The sequence below is a fragment of the Cinclus cinclus genome, chromosome 2, assembly GCF_963662255.1.
Source record: "Cinclus cinclus chromosome 2, bCinCin1.1, whole genome shotgun sequence".
NCBI classification, from domain to species: Eukaryota; Metazoa; Chordata; class Aves; order Passeriformes; family Cinclidae; genus Cinclus; species Cinclus cinclus.
In genome coordinates, this window is record NC_085047.1 from 36,718,103 (window position 1) to 36,739,021 (window position 20,919).

The following is a 20,919-nucleotide window of genomic DNA, read 5'->3' on the forward strand; positions in this document are numbered from 1 at the left end:
AGAGCTGGCATGTGATTGCCCCTTCTACCATGGGCCAAGTGGATTTTTTTTTTTCCTGTGCTGGGATTTATCTACTTCAAGGAATTCCTGTCAATCTGACCCATCTGGCTTACTCAGAGTCAGGTTACAGTCCTGGAGACATGGCTGGCTGATGGCTCCAGCTGCATGGCAATGTAGCAGAATACAACAGGGTTTAAATTTAATTTTTCTTGCAGTCTGTGGAGCAGGTTGGAAAAGGAAGAGTTGCACAAGTGCTTCATGTAATGTGGAACATGAGCTGTTTTGTTTCCTTCTGTGGGAGAGTAGACCAGCCTTTCTTGAAGATACTGAAGAGATCAAAATCTCTTACGGAACAATGTGTTTGACCTTTTTTTAAAGTAAAACAAAGTAAGAAGAAACACAACAATGAGCACTGACTTTGGGCTACCCTGGCAATCTTCTGGGCTGTCAGCAAGCAAGCTCTTAGGTGTACATAATGTCTGTGTCTTCATGGAGGAGTCTGGTGTTTGAAATAGTGTTATGTCTCTCATCTACAGGCACTTTCATGAACATGGAATAAACAAAAGAGTTGCATATAGCAGCGTTTTAAGGACTGAAGACGACGTGGATACAGCTCAGTTGCTCCCTTTGGTGCTAGCAGTTCAGCAAATAGTCCATAGGCCAAATGTAGTCTTACCACATTACTGTCTTCTGAATGTGTAACTTATACTGATTAGGAAAAAATACTAATAAGCACTGTTCATAAAAATAAAATCTCATTACCTCTTTTTCTAGGCCTAAGCATAGTGGAAAAGGACCGTGTGCTTCTTTGATATCCAACAAAGGATGAAAAGACTTTCCAGAAATAAAAATAAATAAATAAATTAACCATTGCTCCTCTAAGTAGTGATGTCCTGATGTAAAAACTTAGCCCTGGGAAAGATTATTGGTGGACTTCGCAAAAGTGCACCAGACGTGGGCAGTGTCTTGTGCGTGCATGGATGGTGTATAAAGGTTCAAAGGAAGCACAGTCTGAACTGGCAGTCTGCAATGTGCCCAGCTGAAAAACTAAACAAAGCCTGTAGATACAGCTTTTGTTGGAAGGCAAGAGTACAAAGTTGTAGAGGGTTTGTTTGATGTTAAGTAGAAATAGCAATGGGTTGCAAGTGGCATCCTTCCATTTCTGGCCCATCCAGCTCTCACCTTGTGGAACTGCTCTCAAAGTTGCTCTTGAAGGTCTCTTCTTGTCATCTGGTCTCTCTGCTAGGGTAGCTTTTAGGTTCAGGGCTGTAGAGTAATTTTATTTATCTGATGCTTTGTATCCTTAATCCCAAACTCTGGTACACATAACTTTTTCCTACAGAACCTCTGAAGTAGAAGCACTCTGGAGGTTGTGATGTTACTCCACCTCTAGTGCCATACAATGCATTGCAAATTTACACTTTGGCATGGAAGTGAAATCAGAAGATAGTGACATGTGCACATAAACAATGACATTTGGGAGTTTGAGTTCAGTTTAGCTAATCTGGATAAATCTCTCTTGGCAATTACATGGCTGTGATATGCTGCAATTTAGAGTTAATCAATTTAATATTATTTGGCTTTTGCTGAAGATTGTAACTGAGCTTTTGTATTGACATATAAAGTTGCCAGTAAGTACTTCTTGGGAAAAAAAAAAAAACAAAACAAAAAACAAACAATTAAAAAAGAAGCATTTTTAAATGCTTTTTTTTCTGTTTCCAGGAAAGATTTCTTTGGGCTGGATCATGCTGTGCCTTTGATATGTAATGGAGAGTTGACTTCGTGTCAGAGAGAGGGGGGATTGGTTTGTCATATGGCCGTTTTTAATATATTTTCTTGCTAATTTTAGGTCATTTTTATGACTAGTGGTAAAAGGAAGATGTAGAAATTGTGGGATGAAGCTTGTTTGTCATTTAGGTAACATTTGGCAAAGAGCTTCTGTAAGCGTGAGATGTTGGAGAACACGTCATCTGCTGCTCTGCTCTGGTCCATTTCAGTCTCTGCTCATGTAATCTGGAAGATTTGGAAATGTGTGGGACTTGGTGGCTTCTGCTGTGCTGGACCATGTGATACAGCTTGTGCTGAAGAGCAGTATCTTTCTTCTTGAGCATTCCCCAAATTGCCAAATGCAGCTTCACGTGAGCTTGTGAAGAGCACCCAACTCCAAGACAGCTGATTCTGCTGAGCTCTTAGGTAGCTCTTTAGAGCTGCGCTCAGGGTGTTCCATGGCAGGTAACACTCAAAAATCAATACCATGTGTATTTAATTTGTAGTAGCTCTTAGTGCCTGGACCTGTCAGCATATCATTGACAACAAATAGGGCAGGGCTCTTTGATCAGCTTCATCAAGGAGGAAGGAGACTGCCCAATAAAACACTCATTGGTTACTCAGCCTGGTTTCCAAAAAGGTCAAAGCTGGGCAGGTACTCTTCATCCCTGCTGAGTAGCACTATAAATGCAGTTTAAAGTGCTCCTTGCATCACTTCTGGAGCTGGAACATGACTGAACAAACTGAGCTGGTCAAATAGCAGAAACTGCTAACTTTATTTTCTTGAATATTTACTTGGAGATTTCTAGAAGCCTAAATCTTTTCCCAGTGCTTTCCTAACCTGTAGGTGACCATTTTGGAGACTAGCTACCTACTAGCAACCTCAAAGTACCAGGTTTTTTTATTGCTAGTGCATCTTTGTGTAAGGATTCCATCTCCAGACAGTGATGTTCTTTTGTGGCACGGTGGAGTGCTGTGATTGGGCTGATGTTCAAGTGAATGACCTGCCTCATCCAGTCAAATTTGAACTGATTCCTTTCAGTGTTTATTCTGTGTAGACTTCAAAAGTTGAAAGGAAACAATGGTGGTATGTGCAACGCTTTTTACATGGTCATATACCATGTAAAGATGTAGTTTAAAACTCACCTCTCTTTCTGCTGTTTGAAAACATGCCTGGTTTTGAAGAAGTGGTATTTTATTGTAGTAATTCCTTTACTGGAGTTACTTTTGTACACCTTTGACTATCTTTGTAGTGCATACAGCCAAACTTTCCTTGTAGCACTGCAGGCTTCTCTTCTACAGTCTGCTTCACTGCTGAAGGTTTCCCAACTGGAAGAGGAACTTTATCAACTGCAGAGTCCTGAAAACCAAAAAGTCCCAATTATGTGATAATCAGCTCTCCAAATAAGCATCTTGCTAGATTTTTAAGAGAACTGTCAGTAAAAGCCTTGTAATGCTTGCTGGATAAAGTATCCAAAACCCATGCAGAATTTATATATATGGGGCCAAATTTGACTAGGAATGTTCTATACTATCATAAGAGCCAGGCTTTTTTAGTGTGGTTGCTGGATTTGAATGTTTTTTTGAGGGCGATATATTCACAGCCATGGCATAGTCTTATTTCTGGCTGAATGTTAATTTTTGTAGTAGTCCTGTAATGAGACCCCTTCATGACATTTTTAGCACGATGATTATGTCCAAGCAGAAGCCAATACTGGATGATCAACAGATGTTTGTTTAATCTACTAGCAAGCCTGTTTACAGAGATTAATAGGAGCATATCTGAAAACTGGATGGTCTAAACTGATTTCCAGTGGGAACCACTGATTCAGACAGGCTGATATTGGGTAAACCACCAAACATGCAGTGCTTCAGATCACTGGGTGTGAAGTACTTGCTGTGAAGTTTTTCATAGGGTGTTGACACTGAGAGTTTGCTGAGACAGGCCATGACTCTGTTCTGTCCATATGTATGTTCCCCCATGAAAGTGCTAGGGGACAAAAAACCCAAATTCAAACAAACAAACAAACAAAAACCCTTCAGGTCAAAGAATTAAGATGGAAAAAGTGAAATTCTGAGTTCTGTAAAGAAAGGGGATGCTGGGTGCCTCTTCCTACCTCAAACCCTGAAGTTTTGATTTGACCTCCAGGTAAGCTGTTTGAGTGTGCAGTCAGATACATGTCTGTGCTGAGTGCTAAATGGCTCTGTGATCATTATTTAATGAAAACTACACATGACAGATTATCAGGTAAGATACTTTGTTCTTTGCTGTAGAACACATGAAACAGCCCTTAAAATCTGTCAGTCTGCTGGTGCTGTTTGTGTTTTTCTTTTGGAGATGGCTGTATTGGTAACTGTTGGCTCCTGCTAGTCTAGGTTTAGCAGTTAATGGCTATCGAATTCCTTCAGCATCAGTAATAACAGCAGCAGACTGGGGCTGACACAGGAGACAGGGATTTGAAAAGAGGAAAAGTCGAAGTTAGTGATGCAGAAGCATGGTGGGTGCACACATATGGGACAACAGGCTTTTCAGAGCTTTTGCTGACAAGGGATGCAATTAGTTAAGAGTCAAATCCACTGGGTTTTGCCTTGTTTGTTATCCCTAAGGACCGCTGTTTGTTCAGCTGCTTTTCCACTTGTCTTCTCAGTATGATGCACTGTCTGTAAATCAGGCTGAAATGCTGAGCTGGCATGATTCCTGCTGTCAGAGACTGAATTCAGTTGGGAAATAGGTGAAATTCTCCAGGTATTGGAACAGACTGAGCAAACATGCAGGATATGCTGCCCTTTGGGAACCTGTGGTGCCATTGGATTCAGATATGGCCAGAGACACTGTCACAGGAACCCTTTCCTGGCTGTGGGCAGAATGAATGCCACAGCCATTTCTGTAATGGAAAGATGACTCTCTGGAGTAGAAAATGCAAATATAAAGAGATAATTCCACATGCTCAGGATTTTCTCCATCCCGTCCTCTTTTAAATTTGCATATATGGATTTGATTTTGATTGCTCTGGGCTTTTATAAAGGTTTGCTTTGAAATTTAGTCTGAAATTCTGCATACTTTTAGTGTTAAAGCACCCAATATCTTTATGTCACTGGCTCCTACCAACCCTACCAACAAAGTCCTATTTTGAGTTAATTCAGTTAGAAAAAGGTGTTTCTAGAGGATACTTTGTGAATTCCCGGTGAGGAAGTATGGAAACTGTCATTTTTAAAATGTCTTTGTACATAAGGGCCCACCAGAAAACCATCTGGAGCCAAAGGAAATAGTCTAATCGATTCTAGTAGTGAAAACTCTGTTAAATAAAAATCTTTTCTTTTTATAAACTTTGTTATCTCAACAAATTTGGGGGTTGACATCACCCTTTTTCCTAGTACCAGTTCTATCCTCTTGTTGCTGTTTATAATAATTTTTGTAGCTGCTGTTCAAGGATCATCATTTTGAAGGACATTGTCTTATGATGATGAATGTTGGAGAAAGAATAGCTTGATTTCTTATAAGCAAGTAGTGCATCCTAAGCAGAGCAGCCTCAACTGGAACTGGTGATATCTTTAAAATGCAATCATCCACTTGAGCTGTAGCTAAATGTACCATAAATGTTACTGATCTCATATCTGCCTCAGTTTAGGATTTGTCTTGGCTGGGAAAGCAGACAGCAGAGTAGTCATGCTGACCATGATGCAGAGCTCCCAAAGCAGCACACTGCCTTGCTCTGACTTACCCTTCTAATCACCACTTCACTCACCTGACCCAAAGTTGCCTTTGCTCTACTGAACCATGTCCAGCTGGGATAGATCACCAGCTGCCCTCACTCACAGATGCCATCACAACTTCTCCTCTCATGTGAATGAGCTGTAACTTAAACCAGATGTAAAAACTATGCCATGTGAGTCACAGGTGTGTGTTTCTATCTGAGTGGGAGCCACATATCCAGAAAAAAAAGCCTCATCTCTAAAGCTTGCTCCTTCAAACACTGTCAATAACTGGGGGAAGATAACCCAGACAGAGCAAAAAAATGAGGTGGCAATGAGCGCAATTTAGGCTATAAATATTATTAGTGAAAAATTAGACTGGTTTTAAGAGCACAGCCAGGGTCAACAGCTCAGCTTATCTGTCTGCATGAACAGGAGCCACGTTTACAAAACTCAGAGATTGTCTCTGTTTTCACATGAATAACTTGAAATTAGGACTTGGTGTGTGACTTGGATGTGACCATATACTTTGAACAAGTTATCCTTTTCCAGTAAGCTCAGAAGATAATTTTAGCTCTAGTTAGTGCTACAATATTACTCAAAACCAGATGCCGGTTTTATATTTGCACCTTTGCTTTTTCCACATCTGCTTATCTCTTATCTTGGAATAACATTCTCAAGGACATGCACACGTGTGAGTACACTGTGGTGGTGTCCCTGGGGAGCATTTTCTGAATGTCTGGTCCTCAGGCAAAATAATGGCATGGCCAAAACCTGTGTCAGTCATGATGTTAGCTGTGCACGGTTCCTTGGGGCAGAGGGGATGCTAAAAGTATTTTTATGCTTTCATGGGCAGCAGTCAAGGGTCTGGAGTGTCTGGTGTCACATGAATGCAAACCTCGGCACTTTTCAAAGATTGATTCCTCTAGTACCTCTCATCAGTGAATCTGCTCTTCTCTAATTACTGCTCATGCTTGAAGTACTATGGAGGGATGATCTGATTGCATGAACCCCTGTATCTGACTCCTGCTTTAGTTGGAAAGAAGAGCATCAGAGGCTCATTTTCTGAGCCACCTCGAGCTTCTTGCTATGCACATAAAGTTAACAATTCAATAAGCCCCCTCCACCCTGTAAGGGATACTTCCTTTCTTACAGGACCAATAAAAGAGATTCAGACATTAAGAACTGATGGGAGTTTGGTGCAAATGAGTTGCTCTCTGGTGAGTAGGTGGGTGCTGCTCTCCATCCAGTGAGAGTTGGGGTGGTGTGAATGTCTCCAAGGGCTGGGGTTTACAGAGCTTTAGTAAATGTAGTGTCCCAGCAGCTGAGTCTTTACAGAAGGGCAAGCAGAGGAGAGGTAATACGAGTTTTACATTTTAATAGAGGGAGAATAAAATACTTGGTCTATGGTGGGGAGAGCTGTTATGATTTCAGGAACTGCCATTGCCTCAGCTCTTGCAGACGGTTGGGAAGAAAGGGTTACCACTCATCCCCACACAGAGCCAGCAGTGAAGAGGGAAAAACTAACTTCTGAAGCCAACATCTTAGTGGAGAAAAGGCCCTCTAATGAGACTATGGAGCAAGCCCAGCACTTGTTACTATGCTGATTGGGAGTAACAAGTATATCTCTGGGTATTAGGGAAGTAGTTTAAAATACGCCATCATTTTTAGCATAATAAGATGCACTGCAGATATGTCACATCCATTTTATTCTCCACAGCTGTTTACAAAAGGAAAAAAAAACCAAAACCCAAAACACTGAGATGGGAGCAGCTGCAGTCTCTCAGCTGTCAATATGGGACAAGGCTCTTTCTGCTGTTTTATTTCCACTTCACTCTGTTCTGCTGCACATATTTGGCTGTTCTGTGAATTTGCAGATCATGAGGTTTTTTCAAACTTCTTTTGATCTATACAGAAAGACTCACCCAGTTCTCATTTGAATTCATTAATACTTTGAGTAGGCATTTTAATTTTATGTTTACTGGCTTGTTTCCCTTTGTAATGTTATCTGACAAGTTTGTCGTGCTCTGCATTACCTTTAGACTTTTGAATCTAAAACATTTCCTCTTTCCTGAAAGCTATGATAATTTTTAGAGATGCTACAAAAGCATCTTCATTTCCTCAGGAGAAAAATCTGAATTACCCTCAGCTTTGATTACTATCAAATCAACATTGAAGCACATAATTTCTTTTATAGCATGAACAAAGTATGTTTTATACCATCAACTATAGTTTGAATTGTAGTTTAAAAATCTGTTTAAGCACTAACAGCAGCATTTTGTTTGTGATTTCCATGCCAGGGAAGTCACAGCATTAAAGGAATTTTCTGTGTTGGAGTTTTTCCCACAAAGGTCTGCTGTCTTTTCCCCAACAATTGTGAATTTAGCACAATGTATAGAATTTTAGCAAGAACCCTGATTCCTAAACATTTGGCCAGAAGAATGAGGAGAGTATGTGGATTTTGTTGATCAAGCACAACCACTTCAGTGGAAAAAATGCACTACAGCTGGTCAGACAGTTGATCTCAGTGGGACAGTGCTGTCTTTGGGGAGTGTATAGGTGTTAGCAAATCACTAAACTGTGAATCATTCACTGTCAGAAGCATTTGGCTTGTCTCTTCTTTAAGTTCTTGTGGTCAAGTGCGGTACAGTGGGCTTGAGAAAGGAATGTGTTTTGGATTGACCGGGATGATGAATGTATGATGCTTCATGTTTATTTGTAATGTCCTTTTTATACTTAGAAATTGCTTACATGTGTACCTGTATGTAAATAAATGTTTAATCCTTTCCACTTGATGTTTAAAGTGTTTGATTTGTTTGGTTTTTGATTTGGACTGCAAAGCAAAGTTGCCTTAAATATGAGGCTTTCAATTGATATGATTTGACATCAGACCGGCAAAAATATGGCTGCTAAGGATTTTCTGCTTGGCCTGAGCATACCGAGGCTCTTGCAGCACCGAGAAGAGCAGACGTAGAGCTGCTGCCTATGGGAGTGAGGTCCCTTTGCAGTAGAAGAGAAAAAAAGTACTCAAAGTAGGAGAAATTATAGAGGTTTGAAATGCCAAAGAAATGCCGGCATCAGGCACTAGAGGGTGGCCTTTTACAGAGGCACCATCCACTCACTGACCTTGCAAGCCGGTGGCAGGTTAAACTCTTCGTGTAGGGTAAGTGTTGGATGATGGTTCGATGCTTTAGCTGTCTTGTACTCTTTGACCCAGTCACTTTTTTTTGTTGTTTTTTTTTTAATCCTGTTCCTTCTGTTCAGCCTTCAATTTGCTGTTTTCCTGTTTCCATTCTCAATGAACTCCACTGGAGTTCCCCAATGACCTGCCTTCCTCAAGGCCTAGGATCCTTTTGGACAAAATCTTCCATTTTAAGCCTTTTGTCTTTTGGTAAATACATAAAGTTTGTGCTCTGACCCCGTCTGAGATCAGGTTTCCTCCCCTGTGCTCTGCCCCACGTCAAAGATGACTCCTGCTAACACATAACACTGAGAAACGAGCTGTGAAGCCTGAAGACACCATGCCTCTTTTATTGCCTCTTCCACTGACCTTGAAGCTCCTTCCTTGGTAAATGTCTGACATGAGGACTGGACCATCTGCTCTTCCTTCCCCAGGAAGCTGGCAATTTGAGTCAGTGAGAAAACAGAGAGGTATTTGGAAAGGGAAAAGTCCCTGTATGCTTCTAGGTAGGAACGAGGCAAAGGGAAGGGAAGGAAAACATCCTTCAGATGCTCAGACCTCTTGGGAAGTGAATATTTACTGAAAGGGAGGAGGGCTGGAGTGTGTTGCTTTTGGGGGTGAAGGCTGGAGAAAACAGACCAAACTCCTCCTGGGGAAAGGTAAGGGGCAGGTGAAGAGTGGCAGGTCTTCCTTCCAAGGAACATTTAACCAGTGGGATGTGCAACCTTCTTGTTCAGCAGGTGTAGCAGCAAGGGTAGAACCTATGCCAGGCTTTGCTGAGGGTGAAATGAATGTGAGCACACAAAGGCTCCCTGCAAAAAGGGAACAAGCTGCTCAGGGGAAGAAATGCAAGGCTGACTGATTACAGGAGCAAAAGCAAGAGAGCTTTTTCTGCCTCTCTTCCCTCCTCTCATGGTCAAAGTCTCCCTACCAAGCATGTGGGGAGCTCTGCCCAGAAGATGTCATCCTGCTGTCAGGGGCCTGTCATGCACCAGTACTTTTTACTCTCACTCTGTGCGCAGTCCCCTTGCACAAAGCACAGGAGATCTGAGTGCCCTGCTTTAATTTCAATGCTATGGCACAGACAGTCCTGCCTAATTTAAAATCTAGTCTTGATTTATGGATTTCTATGTGCAAGGAATCAATCACAAACCCAGTAAGCATTTTCAGTTTTATTAGCCTCAGAATTAAACATGCTGAGCTTTAGTCTTTTTGTGCAGGCTTGTAATTATAATCACATTGGCCTGCACCAAAGCTATCACTTACTGTAGTATGTGAATGAATTGTCTGCTGAAAAAAAATCACTCATGCTGCACCAAACATTTCATGTCAAGATGCTGTCAGGTATATGATATAGAAGCTCTGGCAGTGTTTCACAGCCAGCTGCATCATCTCTGGTGTCTCACTTGGATCAGTTCTAACTCCTGGTGACTGAGTGGGTATCTGTCCAGTTCATCACAAGGACATGCTTAAAGAGCCAATGATAACTGCAGCACCCTATTATGTGCTGTAGTGGAAAAAACTGGTTTCAAGTGCTATGATGTCTTAAAACCTTTTCTGTATTGCCTTTCCTATGCTCCGTGATTTGGGTATAAGTAATGCAGTCTTTCATTTCTTCTACATAAGCTATACATGCAGATTCATGATTTCCAGGCAGGCAACATTTCTTCATCCTTTTCCACTTGCCCCAAGGGTTCATCAAGTAGGATTTTATTTGCAATACATAAAATCTTTTCAATAGGCACAGCACTTGGTAAATGCAGGCACAAATCCAGGCCTTTTCACTTGGCCTCATCCTAGAGCCCTGCCCTACCCTGATTGAAGCAGCCCTGGTGTAGTTTTGATGTGCAAATTTGCTGGGCTAAAGCTCAGCTGGGCAACTCAGCAGCAGCTTGCAAAGTCCTTACAACTTCTGCTGTTACCTCCCATCCCTCTGGCTGTGCAAGGAAACCTGGATAGGGAGCTCTGTGTCCTTTACAGCAGAGCCCTGACATGTTCTGTAACAGTGCTGTTACTGGCATTGCACTTAGCAAGCAACTCCATTCACTGGTTACCTTGGTCACAGAATCACAGAATGGTTTTGGGCTGCAAAGGACTTTAAAGATCTTGTTCCAACCTCCCTGCCATGGGCAGGGACACCTTCCTCCAGACCAGGTTGGTCAGAGCCATATCCAACCTGGCCTTGAACACTTCCAGGGATAGGGCATCCACAGCTTCTCTGGGCAACCTGTGCCAGTGCCTCAGCACCCTCACAGTGAGGAATTTTTACTGTGTATCTAGCCCAGATTTCCTCTCTCTCAGTTTAAAAACATCAATTAAACACTGTTAAAAATTGTCATGTCTAATTCTGCTCTTTTTCTGTCTATTTGTTGTAACAAATGTTCTTTTATCTTCTGTTTATGTCTAGGGTTCAGGGACTGCAGGGCTCCAGGCTTGGACCTGTCAGAAGAAATTTTGTGCCTCTTTCCATTGCCATCTGCTGTTGCAGGATCCTTAAACACCAGAAGAACGTTTGTGGTGTGTTTGAGTATCTTGCTGGGGACAGCAAGAAGAGATAAGGTCTTTCAGTGATCTCCAAGTCCTTTCAGTGCCAGGCTAGTCTTTGAACCTGTTCCAAGATTTCAACTGTAAATAAGGAGGAAAAAACGAACCAAACCAAGCAATGCTGACTTGGAAAAGCTTCTTTGTAGAAGCAATTTACCTGTGCAGACCTGTTGCATAACAATGTGTAACTTTTTCTTGGGTCTGCCAACAGGAATGCCTGCAGTCTCAGCACACGTGCACCCTTGGCAGGAGAAGCTGTACCTCATTTATACTCTGCTCAGCTACAGAAGCTTGTTTGGTTCCAAATACCCTTCTCCCTCCCATCCCTCAAAGGGAAAAACATTTGATCAGAAGGTACAGAACTTAGGCTAGAGACTGAGAAACTGAAAAAGTTTACCTGTATGTTCTGTGATGGTGATCCATGCTAAAAATCATGAATAAGGAACAAGGTAGTGAGAGTAAATGCCCTTATTCCTGAAAAACTCTGCTGGACAAAGAGGGAGGCTTACGTAGGTGCTGTAGAAATTATATGAGGCCTCAAGCACAGAAAGATAAAAACATCCACCTCGTGGCTGATAAGGAACCAAGTAATCCCTCCCTGTCATGAGTCACAATGTAAATGGTTCATATTAATTTTATACCTCAAAAGAAAAAGTCACAGCAAGTACTTTTAGGTCTGTTTCTGCTTCTTACAAGCGTGGTACATCCCCTCCACCCCCCGGGCCACACTAGGACCTAAAAACTCCCACTCACAATAAAATGTCAGCATTTTCAGGCTGCTCTGATCCTGTGCCACCAGATTCCCACATCCTTTTGCAGGACCTGACTTACAAGCTTAGAAGCAGCAGATCCAAGATTTCTCTGTTCAATGATCCTAAATGCAGCTGGTTTTGGCTTGGGGATATGGAAGACCTTAAAGCAATGAGAGGAAAGACACTGTCTAGAATCTGCCACTAGTAGTCTCTAACTTGAAAAAGCCAGTAGGAAAACTGGGAGCTTCTACCAAGCTCTCAGGATAGTCCCCTTCACCAAACTCAAGGCTTTCACAGGATCCCAAATGGGCTCAGATACAAGGCACCATCAAATCTTCAATGAAAACTTGGCCCTTCACCCAAGAGTCATCAGGCAAGGATCTGGAGTGGACATGGATTCCAGTGCTGCTCTTGTGATGAAAAGACAACAGTGAACATTAAAACACTTCACCTACTTGTACTTGATGAAGTGAGATCTATTCAATACTCATTTACACATTTACAAAAGTGTTTATTGCACATTCTAAATAATTTTCAAGAATATATAATAACTACAAATTGTAATTTCCCTCATCTCTGTGGTACAAAGGTCTGAAAATTAACCTAACTCCTCTTTGCAAGACATATGCCAACAGGTGTATAAACAATTTAACTTTTAAATAGCTCTCTTCTTCCACTGGATCCTTGCCAAAAGTTTAAAAAAATCATTTAAAAGAACACAGCATAGAAATGTATTTTTCTTATTAATTTGGCTTATTGGAGAAAGAGGTCTGTGCTTGGAAGAACAGCTCAGGGGACCAGACTGTAGGCCCTTCCAACACAACCCCTGAATTATTTCCACCTGAGAGGTGACTGTCCCCTTCTGAAGAGGAACAAGTTTTCAGGACTGGATCATTTAAAAACGAGGTCTTGGTGACACTTGCAGATAGAGGAATTGTTAGAATCCTGGCTCTATCCCCAGGGCTTCTTCTCCCATTTTGGATGAGATTTTCATAATTTTCACCATTCTTTCTGCTTTCAGAATTAGGGCTCCTGCCAGTATGCACACAGGTGGATTGCAAGTCAGTAGCCCAGCTAACTGTTTTCAAATTTAAAGATGCAGCTGGTTTCAGCCTTTTGTTTGAAGATGGAGGGGTACACTCCTCCAAGCTGGCAGGCAGCTGGCTGTTAAGGACCTGCTGAGAAGCAGAGCTACCACTTTCTTCGTTTTCCCTGTTCCTTGGTCTCCCACGTTTAACTAACTTGTTGGTAAGCTGCTGCAGCTGAGTGTTCTGAAAGGAAGACCTGGATCGCTTGCATTTGGAATGGATTTTAGTGGGATTCTTAGGGGTGAAGATGGTGATAAAAGAGCTTCTTTCCCCAACAGGCCATAGTTTCTGCAAAGGTTTTGTCATAGGAGTTGACTGTGAATAAGGAACAAAGTCCTGAGCACAAACCGAACTGCATTCTGAATCACAAAAGGAGGAAGTTACAGGCGTACTCTGCTTGCTAAAAGCATAAGGGGACCTGTGTAGGGATGAGCTCAGTTTTGAACTGTTACAAGGAACACCTCCAGGAGAAAGCATTGATTCAGCTGTAACCTTCTCTGCCAAAGTATCTTCCTGTATCAAAGAATTACATGATTTATTTAAGAATTCCACAGGTTTTGCTACCTCTCTTATACTTGCATCAAAGAGATCAGCAGAAGCATTGTAGCTGCCTTCAGGGAAGATGTTGCTCCACTGCAGCTCTTTCCTACCAACACTTTTGAAGGTATTATCTGACAGCTCTGTCAATGGTTTTAATTCTCTTTTATATATCCTTCTTGCATTGTTAGGAATTGGTGGATCAGAGACCTGGGCCCCTGTGAGTGTAAGATCCATTTTTTGGCTTGGTGTAGAACAGTTTTCTTTATTTTCACAAGCAGCTAAAAAGCTTTCACATGCCAAATGCACACAGGTGACTGTCTTGCCCTTTCTTAAACAGAAGGTTGCTCCATGCAGCCCAATACAAGATGAATTTGCAGGGTCACTATTTGCTTCTTTGGACTGCATACATCTGCTCTGAGAAACGGAAGGCTCTGGTGTAACTGGTGAGGATGCTCCACCTTCCTTGAGGGTTAAAGATAAATCACCAGGGGAAGACTCACATTGTGAAACATCATTTGGAGAGTTTGCATTGGACTGAAGACAAGCAAACACTGTGTTCTCCCAATTATCATTCTCTGCTTGCGACCAGAACCTTCCTGAGACACTGGGCGCAGGCAAATCACCTACAGCTTGCCTGGAATATGATTTGTTAAGATTTACACCCAATTTGCTACTTTCAAGATGGACTCGTTTGCCTGCATCAAGGCTGGGTGATGTTACAACATTCCTGCTATCCTCTATTCTAACTAACAATTCATTTAGGCTTTCTGAGAATGGGAGCTCTTCCCAGAGCATAGAGTCCACCTGAGACACTCCAGCTACATTTATGTGATTAGGAGCTGAGACATCTCTCTTGCAAACAAGGGAGTTGTGGGATTTTTTGGGGGAATGATTTCTACTATTAGTTTTTGGGTAATTATTTTTTACCTCAGATTCTGAGGGAAGTTGTAACAACATGGAATTGTTACCATGTGAACATTCGGCGTTTGAAGAGGAAACTCTTTCTAATTTATCAGTTGCAGAGATACTGTCAGTCTGATTAAGCTGTGAACTTGATTCATTATCCTTCTCTTTATCTCCTTCCTTCACAGAGGAGATGAGAAACTGTGAGTCCCAAAGAGTTTGATTGTTGAGGCTTACAGTGCCCAATTCTGCAGAGACAGGCCTCTCTTCTTGTTCATGCTGTTCACTCACCAGCTTTCCCACTTCCAGAGTGGGGAAGTCTTCCACTGTTACCCAAGCAACAGATGAAGTCAGACTGAAGGATTGCTGCCAGCACCATAAAAAACTTTCTCTGCCACTAGACTGAACAACACAGGAGCTCCTGCTCAGGCTAGACAAGCTGCTGAGCTCACTGATAGATTCATCTCTGGGAGCTGATGACACATCAGGTAAATAAGAGCTGTTATTACAGCTCCTGAATTCTGCCGACTGCAGGAGACAATCTAAGTAGCTGATAACAGTAAAGCCAGTAACAGCAGCATTCGGTGGGAAGATCTGGCATGCTACAAGGTTTCTCTTACTTCTATTAATTCTGGAACACTTCTGCAAGATGTTGCTGGCAGCAGAATGCCCTTCATCTTCCCTTGCACAACCCTGGGAGGGGGGAAAGAAAAAAAAAACAACCAACTTACAGGGAAAAAAAAAATATGAACACATGTCTATTAAGTCAGGCGTAAATTTAGGTCTCGCTTTTTGTCAGGATCTGCAGGGAAGAGAATACAAATCGGTCTGTCACACAAGGCAGTCCCTGGGAAATAAATCTTGGCAAGGGCTGTAAAGGGCATCACAGTGAGAGGTTCTTTGCTTTTTGCAATTACAGAATTTTGGAGCTGGAAAAACAAGCAAGGACTCTGAGAAAGGACTTCACAGAAAATTTCTTCCTCCCTTTTAGGGCACTGGATGCTTCCGGGCTTCCTCTAGTGCAGTTCAGTGTGAATGGCTGGCAGCCTAAGGCCAGTGCATTGCTTTTATCCAGGAGGCACTGGGCAGCACTTGAAACAAAGCACTCTGGTACCAGATACTTGACTTGGCAGCTCAGCTGCCAAAGCCAGCATGGTACTTTCTGTGCACTACATCCGTGAAAGGGAAATAAGCTACAACCTTTATCTGCTCAGATTATTTTAGAGAACAGTGTTTCAAAGGAACTTCAACTGCAATTCTTTATAAAACCTGCTTCTGTCTACACCAAAATTACAGGTGAAAAATGACATTAAACAGAGAGAGAATTAGCTCATATTTTAATAAGTGGATAAACCCTTTCTCATCTGTCCCTCAAGGTCTGGCAAAGCCAGAGAGGCCAAAAAGCAGATACAGTTATCTCCAACAACCCTCCTCCTCCCTGAATCTGTGCAAGGTTTGAAGCTGAAGGCTGTTAGCCAAGGACAACACCCTCCTAGGTAAGCATTTATAAAGTATGTTATGCTGATCAGAATCAGCAGTATTATCTGCGATGGTACAACTGTATGCACAGCTGAACACAACTATACAAAAATGTCTACAGCCAAGGGCTGAACAAACAGTCTTCAAATGTGTGTTCAGCTCTTGTGTGTGCAGAAGCAGCCACAAGGCTGGTGATATCTAGGATTAGTTATATTTGTCAAGGCATCAGTACCAGAGACCTGGTGAAGTGTTCCAGGTAAGTAAAGTTAATCCATTAAGTCCTCCAACTTCAATTACTTAAGATGTTGTACATCAGGAAAATTCTCAATTCAGATACAAGCCTCACTGTACCTGTGGGAAAGGCAAAACACCTGCCAGGTAGGATTTAGTTCATAGATTCTATAATATGAATGACTCACATAAGCACCACTTGAAGAGAACCTTGCAGACTGTTTCTATTGAAATATTGCTAAAAACTAGTATTTCAAAGTGTGTTAAACACATAAAAGAGCCACTAATGCAGATGTTGAGCAGTTGTATTTTAACATTTTGAAAATGCTCTTAAATCCAGAAATATTAAGAAGCTACTGAGGGCATGTGCTTCTGCATAGCATGGGAAAGGTAGTGCAGTGCTTGGAAAGAGAGTCTGTTTCTTGCTCCAACCATACATGGTTTTTTTACAGACTCCAAGCTGTTACTGATATGAACAGGAGCTGGCATTGCTCAGGCTCTCCAAAAAGCACCCTGACAAGCTGTTAAGCTGACTGCTGCCATTCAAGTTGATTTTTGGATGTGACTCATTAGGGGAAAAAAAAAAAAAACCAAAACACCACAGGAGACTTGGGGAAAAGAAGCAGAATTCTTCTCCTGTCCTAACCTTACATTTTCTCAGACGCTGTACGTGAAGCTTTGATAACTCAGTCTATACCTCTAACTGGCTACAGAAACTCTATTAAAGGCCATAATGTGGACTAAAAGTTACCTTCACTCCAAATAGAAATCTTTTTCCAATGAAACAGGTTTCCACTGCTTGAACTAACGCCCTTGTAGATGACTCTGTGTTTGTTTCTTCTGACAGCTGATTGAAGTCTTGAATATACCTAGAATAAAAACATACAGAAGTATTGGACTAACAGAGGAAGAAGCCTAACACTGCATTTTAGCTGTAGTATAGCTGTAATGAAGACACATGTTAAATAGAAGATTTTGTGCTAGCTTCAACTAAACTTAGAATGAAAACAGGGAAACCATGAACCTATAGATTCAATTCTTTAGTTCACGTAATTTGTTAGATAAAGTAAACAACCACTCTGAACAGGTTTAATATGCACACGACTTTCAGGTGTTCCCCACGTAGTTGTAATTTTTCTGCCAACACAATAACCATACAGTGCTGTCAAGAGGCTGCTATTCCTTACACATCCTTCCTGCCCAGCCTTTACAGCATGGTAGTATCCATGTAAAACATGGAATAACTGTTTTTCATGGCTGACAGCAGTACAGCAGTGTAGGGCAGAATGCCTGTCACGAGCATGTTATTAATGCTGCTAATATGGCATTGCAAACAATTCATCTTTGAGCCACTGATAACACAAGGTATTGGAAAATAACAGACTAGAGAAAGAAGCAAGGAATCTATCTGAATATCCCATCCTGGCAGTTTCACATTTTAGAAAATCTGAACCCTATAATGTGGGTGGTCAGGCTCTAAGGCCTAACAGACTTTCTTAGAAATCCTCTCTTTCCTGAGGAAAATTTGGTCATATTGCCAAAGAGTCACAAGGTGTATTCAAACCATTAAAAAAGAAAACCCAGAAGCTCTGTCTGGCAAAGCCAACTTACTTAAACAAAGGGAATTCAATCATCTCATAAAAAGGAAAAAGGACACAAGGAAGAAGCCAAATCAACCAAGCAATGAGGCTTACTTAACAGGTAGTAGCTGCCTTCAATAGACAAGTGGAAGATTTCTTCTACTACCTAGAAGTAATCCATCTCAAAACATCAAGATTTCAGGAAGAAACAAACTTCAGCACTTTCTCAAGGTGGTGGGTACCAAGGAAATGCTGGAAGGGAGCACTTTAGCAGTTACTTCCCACTCATCTTCCCACCACCTAGGCTCACTGCAGGTTTTTTTGGCTGAATAAATAGCAGCAGCTATACAGTCAGACAATCTATTCCTTACCTCTGCAGATTTCCTGCGGTGACCCCAAAGAATGGATCTAAGCAACTTCCAAAAACAGTGATGTCAAACAGATCATTAGTGTCAGCAATCTTTAGGGACAGCCTGTATCTGTAGCTTGCATCTTTAGCTTCACCTGTGCAGCCACATTTTAGACAGCTGAACCTGACAAAAGACAGCAAAATTATAAAAAAGACTGAATACATGAAATTCTGTTAATCGCTGCTGAGGTAAGAATTCATCTGCAGCCGTAAGTATTACTACTATAATGTATCAAATATTCCATAAAAAACTCTAGGATTTTTTTCTTATTCTTTACTCCTTGAGGCATTAATCTTACCAAAGGATCAGAGCAAGATGTGTCTATTATGACAGAATGACTCTGGCTTCTTTCACTGATTTGTTAAATGCCAGCCTGTTGTGAAATTGAAGGGACAGTGGGCTTTGAGAGACTGTTGGGGTGCAATTTTGAATTCCTTGCACTGATTTTTTCCCCATTTCATTCTGGTTTGGGATTTTTTTTCCCCCTGCAGCTTGAGTATAAATACCTAGGTTTAAAAAAATAATCAGGAAGCAGCACTGTTATCTCGTACTTCAGCATTTGAAACAACAGATATCCTTGTTTTACAAAGTCAGCTCCTTCCATGTGCTGACATTCATTGATTTACTGTTCTTCTGTGTGTCAGAGATTTCACCCACCACTGCAATTAAAAAAGAAAGCTCATCCCTTTCTGGACATGCACTCAGTGAAGAGTCATAGAGGACTCCCAGGTGCGCTGCACATGTAGAATGAGATGAAAAAAAAATAAAATCAGGATTTGATCTGGAAGGCCTGGTTCTTCACCACTTCGTTTTGTGTTCAGCTAACAGAGATCCCCAAGTTAATGGAGATCAGTAAATGATCCCCAAAACAGGATGTACCTCCTGGAATCCAGTGTCAGCCTAGAAAAGCAGTTTTGACAGGCAGGATAGACAAAGCAGGAATTCTGGATGGAAATCACAGAGGCAGCCAAGAGTCCCTGCACACTATTCATGTGCTCACAGCATCACCTGAAATGAGTAAGACAAAATGGTTAAAAGATTTCTCACAAGATGTTAATATTAACTTTTTTTCAGTTGGGGTATTTTAACATTTTGAACAGTGGTCTTCAGGAAATGATGATCTCTGTTGGAAATAGAAATTCTATTAATTAACTCTTTTTTTTTTTAAAAAAAAAGATAAAGTTATGTAATATGAAGGAACTGTTCATGGCATTTGCACACAGATCATGCAAATTCTCATTTGCATTTAGGGATCTTTATTAGAATTATCCTTGGGCACAGCACTGCAGCAAATGGCTTTCTAATTATTTCCTGTAATTTAGGGTGAAGTCACAACATGGGGTTAAAAACTGAAATGCTTCTGCCCTTGTAATTCTTCAAATGTTTCAACACCAATGACTTGGAAAGGTTACTCAGAAAATCTTGAAAAAGGCTCACAACAGCAACTACATTTGCTCCTATATCACACTCTTTGAGCTAAAGAGGCAGCTCCTGGTCAACAGAGGCTGCACAGATTTAACAAATAAATGATGAACTAAACATTTAAATAAATATGGACTAGTTTATTTTTATTCAGTATTACTCTCCTGCAGATTTATTTTTGGCTTTATTATACTATACTGCCCAAATCACAGAGCTCCAACTTAAATGACCAAAATGTTCTCTCCAGGTGAACTAAATGACTCCTTACAAGTTTGCATTTGCAAAAGCTCTTTTATCACAGCCATAGCTAAATATAAATCTCTCTTTGAAATAAAATGCAGAATAGGAAGGGAATTCCACATCTTCATCCTAAAACTCTGAGAGGCAAAATACCAAAGAGATAGAGGAAACTCAAGTATAGGTTTTACAGGTTAAAAAAAATCCCGCATTCTATAATCAACAATGATGTTTTGTTCATATTTTGCCACCAGAAAGTTTAACTTACAGGCTATTCCTTTGCCTTCTGGGACACCTTTCCCAGCGTCCTGATAAAAACAAGACCTTGTAACACTGAGTACTAGAAAAATGTGAGTGACTAAACTCATTACTCTGAGTAGTTCAGATGACAAAAGAATCCAAATATTCCCTACATCTGGAAAACAGAGGTAGGGAAAGGGAAAAGCTGTAATAGGGGGGCCAAACAAAATTAGAAAAAAACATCTCTTCAGAACATACATATTAACAGAGACTCATTTGACTCAGTATACTGAATGGTGCATACCTGCAACTCCTTCAGCTCTCACCAAAAGGGAACTGTTTTGTTTTAGCTATAAAGATTTTGTTTGAGTACAAGATAACTAGTAAAAAGTACATGGAAAACACATCAATATATAGAAAAGGAGTAATACAGTTAAGTCTGATTTTTTTTTTATTGCCCAAAAAGGCGTGTTTGGAGAAACTAGCAGGCACTTCATTCCCACCTGTTTTCAACTCAGAACTCTAGAAACAAAGTTAACACAGTTTTTGTTACCTGCACTTTTAAAAGACATTAAAAAATACACAACAAAACCAAAAACAACACAAACGCATACCCCAGAAAACAGTGAACACTGCAAGTATTAAACTAAAATATGGGAGATATCGCACAGCCTCTAAGTTGCTCACACAAGTTCTGGCAAGGGCAAACAGACTCAAAGATTTCCACCTCTATTTCCCTTTGGAAGAAATATAGAACACGCTACCTGGACGCAGAGTGAAAGAGGTCGGCACGAACAGATCTGCTTTACTTGAACTTTTTGTAATAAACCAAACAACTCAAACCTCAGCGCC

General features: G+C 41.1%; 1 protein-coding gene across 1 annotated transcript; it reads right to left on the reverse strand.

The window, feature by feature from the left end:
- Positions 1-12,362: 12,362 nt before the first annotated feature.
- On the reverse strand, positions 12,363-20,919 carry DDIAS (DNA damage induced apoptosis suppressor). The gene is made up of 5 exons (XM_062514158.1): positions 20,832-20,919; positions 19,048-19,176; positions 18,130-18,291; positions 16,930-17,047; positions 12,363-15,161 (listed from the first exon to the last, which is right to left on the reverse strand). Exons 2-5 carry the CDS (start codon positions 19,158-19,160, stop codon positions 12,681-12,683), a joined length of 2,874 nt encoding a protein of 957 aa, XP_062370142.1. The 5' UTR covers positions 19,161-19,176; positions 20,832-20,919; the 3' UTR covers positions 12,363-12,680.